Raw genomic sequence first — 4,931 nt, 5'->3', positions numbered from 1 at the left:
TAGTATTCTGCAGACATTTAGATTGCACACTCATTTTTTTTTATTGGCATTTAAAAAGTATTTTTTCACTTATGTATGGCACAACTCTGAGTATTAATGGTGCAACTATGGCTGCTCACACAGTGCTGAAACACTTTGTGACAACAAAAAGAACAACTGGGTGGAAATTGCTTTGACTTTCTCACACAGGTTAACAGCTGGTTGATGCAGCACTTAATGTTCTCGAGTAACTTTGAAGAAAACTCTGTACTATTAAAATCTACTTAACTGCATCTTGTTATCTAAACTTTGCTGTTTATTAACCTCTCCAGAGTTTTTTGCACTACACTTAAAGTTTGACAGTTTCTGCTACTTTTTCCCCTCCGATGCAGCAGCTTTCTCTTTCCGATTTGAATTGTTTTAACTTCAAAGTTGGGACTAAGAAATAAAACCACATACATTTCCATGCTTTGTCCATACTTTTTCAAGTTTCATTATCACAAAAACTGAACCTCTCACCATATACAGAAAAAAAATATATATATAGCACGTGCACTGAAGGTATACTACACTTTTCTAGTCATACCAATCACTCAAAACACTTTGTCCTACAGCCACATTTACACTGTCACACTCACAAACGTGCACACATTTATTGACATGTGGCAGGAGGAAGCCCACAACTTTTGGATTACAAGATGATTACTCGTTGTATTGAGCCACACCCACCCCCGTACCCAAGCACAGTTGAATTTGGAACTGAAAGTGGAACTTTTGCACCATACAAATCTGATTAGAAAAAAGTTCACTATTCTTACCTTAAGCATACACACAATGTAGCTTTATTTAGAAAAAACAAAAAGACTAATGGTAGGACTCAATTAAAATCTTTCATCAAATTAATTGCAGGGTTTGAAATTAATTGCAAATAATCATGTTGTAATTGAAAATCATACACTGTCACATCATTTCCAATTCATAAACAATTTTTACTGCTAAATTATTCGATAAATGGAAGTATGAGCTCAGCAAAACATATATTTATTATTTTTAATCTGTTTTTGAGGTTGTTCAACAATCAGACTGGGGTCAAGGGCTATTATACCTAATCAATGTTAAAGTGTTTCAGGAAACCCTGATCATTCATGCAGCTTATTTGAAAAAAATAAATAAATAAATACTTCTTTAGAAATGGACGCTGACATTAGCATTGGGGATGTTTGTGCTTGCTGTCTTGAATTGAGATGGTATTTTATGCTTGAATAGCTTTGATGATAGACCAACTCCTTTCTGCACAAAACGAGTCTTTTTCAGTGTCCGTCCCATCAGATAATTTTTTGAAGCAAAAATTAATCCCCAGTGGGCCATGAAAATTGACTTTGTCAACCACCACTGTTGCTTGCAGATCCCGCTTGTGCATCAGATTTATGTGCGCACTAGAAACACAATACTTGGCTTGGGAGTATTGTATAGAAAGAAGAAAACATTTTGTATTTTTAAATGCACAGAAATTTGTAACGTGTCAAAATATATGCAATTAAAGTGTCGGCCATAAAAAAAAGACCTTTAATTATTGTTCACCACAGCTAATCTTACAAGATAATCTCACAACCCAACTAGTATTTACTTCAGTCTCAATGTTTCATGTCTTAGGTATTAAAAGTTTATTGCATGCAAAACATAAGTCATAAACAGTAACATAGCTTAATCTGATACTTACATGAGGCTTCAGAGCAGGTGAGCAGCAGTGATAGCAGCAGAGTGGTCACATGAAGCAACAGTGGCAAGGAGAGACGAGGAGCACCACTAGTGGCCATCTTGGCAGCGACTACAGTAGGGAAGAGGGGGCTGGGAGGGGCAGGATGGGACGAATCGATGACCTGGCCAGGGAGCCGAGGCCCCGACCGAGCAGTGATGGCTGGGGTCTTCACGCAAAACTGCTTGGCACTCTAGAAAGAGAGAGAAACATTTCTTTCAAAACCAAATGTATATGCATTACCAACAAACTTTAAGGGAACACTTTATGAGAATAAACTGTTTTTAATAGTCACCATTGTTAGAAATCCTCCAGAAACAAATTGCTGCACTTTGTTTTATGGTCTCATTTTGAAAAGCCACTAATAAATTCTAACTTAAGGCCATGACAAAATTAGTCAAACATACCCTACCATTAAGTTCAGTAAATAATTCAGGACCTAGTAATTATCTGTGCTTGAATTTACTTTTTAAGTACATTATACCTCTAATATTCAATGACTCTCTGATTATGGTTTTATCACTTCACTGTAATTGCTTTAAAACATGTCAGAACCATTTTATTGTACCTTTAAAAACTGAGTACATTTCTACCAAATGGTTAAAGTTGTTTACTGTACAATATGCATCATTCTGGAACATCTGAAGACTATTAGCTTGAGGAATTTAGAGTTAAAAATACCGTGTTTGTCCTTGCCAAAAATGGCCTGTGACTTTGATAAACACACAGAACATAATGTGCAACACTGTTCACAACCCTTCAATGCTGCTGACAGATAATTGGTAGTTAGGTCAAAAGAGGCCAGTGACACAACCACAAGCAAAAGTGTCACGTCGCACAAGTATCTCCTCATATCTCCTCGTATCTCTTTATCAGCAGGGCGATCACTGTCCTGTCTTTTTTCACCACTTTAATCACCTGATCCTGCCAGCATGTGCTTATCCAATTACACAAGCATCTGATGATATTCCAAGCAAGGTCTTTCTGCTTTGGTCAAAATGCTGTAAATCCCTCAATACAAATGAGAATTGGGGTCAAACCCCACCACAGTCGAGTTCTCTCATTGGTATGGCTGACACAGCACAGAGCCACCCATCAGTTATACAAACCCTTTCATTATAAATGAATACATCGAGTTCGGGGACATATCTGTTATAAGTCACAGATACTGTGAAATGTACTGTATGGGGAAAACAAAAAAGGCATAAAATATTATTGAATAGTTCATTTATTGCAGTATCTCAATTCACTAAGTGAAACAAATTATTTAGATGAACTACACACAGCATATTTACACATTTAAAATGGCACATTTAAAATAATAATATTATATTAGACAAACAAAAAACAATGCTAACGTGTGGAGTTATTGAAAAGGATGTTTAGTTTTTTTTTTTGTTTGTTTTTTTTTCAAAAGTTTTTGAAAAAAATCTGAAAAAATAAAAAAGTCTCATGAGAATGCATATTTTAATTTACTGAATCTCACAGTACAGCATCAGATTTTTACATTGTAAAACAATATACTGATTATTTCTCAGAGGTGTCAAGTTTCTAACAGCACCTTTAGATTATCGCAGCCTTGTTTTTGATGGTGTTCTTCAAAGTGGCAGGAAACCACACCCAATTACAGTGCAACCAAATACCCTAGAAAGCAAGCATGAAAGTGTCCTGTCCTCCTTCAAAACTTCTTACCCACTCTGTCTTTACACGGCACAAAAACACAGCAGACACGCGCAACTACAGGCACACTGAAGATAAAACCCACCGACACATACTGCGAAATCAATCCACGGCAAAAACTCTATTCACCTCTGAGCACCCTCTTTTCACATATGCAATTTAAACGGAGCAATTTGAGAACTCATGACATGGGTGCACTTACGAAACCACAAATCCAGGTGGGGGGGGAGGGGAGGGAAGAGAAAAACAACAATAGATCTTTTAAGGCAAGATCATGACAACAAGGAGTGGGTGTTATTCAGAAGCTCTGCTCATCTTTCAATACAATGCTACACACACGACCAACATGTGTGAGCGCTTTTGTGTGCACTGCTTTTCTTTTTCTTGGCCTGGGGAGCAGGTGATGTCATTGGAGGATAACACTGAAACTTTCATAAAGAGAATGCAGGAGTATCAAATTGTCTAAGGGAATGATGCCCCTATTGTTCTGCCTGTAAACACTGCTGTAGGTAGAGGGAATTGTGCATGCCTGTAGGGAATTACATCTTTGCTCACAAGATGCCAAGGTTATGATTTATAGCTTCCCCCTGAGGGCATGGCCATCCTCACCTGTGGTTGCTATATAAACTGTGTAACACAATTATAAGAACTATTGTTGTTTAGCAGCCTCACCGTACATAACCTAAAGCCATGTGTGGGCTGTAGTTTAAACTTTCTTGGTGCATACAATGCTTCAAGACGCCTTCTTTTTATGAAATGTAAACAGAAGCCAGAGTTTGGAGACAGTTTGGAAACTATCAATGCCTAGACAAATATTATGCGATTTTCCATTACAAAAGCCGTCAAAAGCAAAGTGAAACTTCAATTTTATTTAGTCAATGCTGAGGATGACTAATAATTTTCAGGATTAAAAGGAAAACATGGTTATATTTTGTATTAATATTTACATATATGTTTTATCATACACAGACATTTTTTTATTATCTATAGTAGGGCTGCATAATATGCTGAATAAGTAATATCAGTATGTGCAACATTCAAATGGCAAAGACGTGTTTGGAATGCAATAATTGTTGACCAATACATTCCATGAATGATGAACTTGCGTTTTTCATGTTACTATAATCCTTGGACAGTTAAGACAATCTCACAGCAGGATGCTCACACCAAACCAAACAGGTCAAAGCTCAGAATGATGGAAGCACATATGAAAAAAAAAAGCAGAGAAGAAAGTAGGCAGATATCACATTGACGCCACAACATACAACATTATCATTATTGCAAGATTTGCTAATGTCTTGCAGCCCTAATGAATACGTATTTCATAAGGCTCGAGGATGTGGCTAAAAAGTGTATCATGATATGAGTTTCATGTCGGTCAACATCAATATTTTTTTTTTTACTTGTTTTCTGTTTTAATTATCTGACATACTGCCAAACTGGTGATGTGACTTCCTGTTTTATTTGCAGTTTTCTCTCCAGTTCTACTCATTTTCTCTTTTTACTCAATTCAGTT

General features: G+C 36.6%; 1 protein-coding gene across 8 annotated transcripts in view; it reads right to left on the bottom strand.

Annotated features, from left to right (window-relative positions):
* The window catches only part of LOC106958541 (receptor-type tyrosine-protein phosphatase S-like), a 206,013-nt gene that overhangs the window by 83,852 nt on the left and 117,230 nt on the right, over positions 1-4,931 (bottom strand). For 7 of the 8 annotated variants that reach the window (XM_015050489.1, XM_015050492.1, XM_015050493.1 and 4 more), the window contains one exon: positions 1,700-1,928. In XM_015050489.1, the coding sequence (XP_014905975.1) occupies positions 1,700-1,796 (97 nt within the window). In that variant the 5' untranslated portion in view covers positions 1,797-1,928. Of the gene's footprint in view, positions 1-1,699; positions 1,929-4,931 lie in introns of those variants that run through there. The other variant, XM_015050497.1, reaches the window with a different exon arrangement.

This window comes from Poecilia latipinna, unplaced genomic scaffold (genome assembly GCF_001443285.1).
Source record: "Poecilia latipinna isolate Pla-1442-1.1 unplaced genomic scaffold, P_latipinna-1.0 Scaffold994, whole genome shotgun sequence".
Lineage (NCBI taxonomy): Eukaryota > Metazoa > Chordata > Actinopteri > Cyprinodontiformes > Poeciliidae > Poecilia > Poecilia latipinna.
The sequence above is the reverse complement of the archived record's forward strand: the minus strand, read 5'-3'. Positions and strand labels throughout refer to the sequence as shown.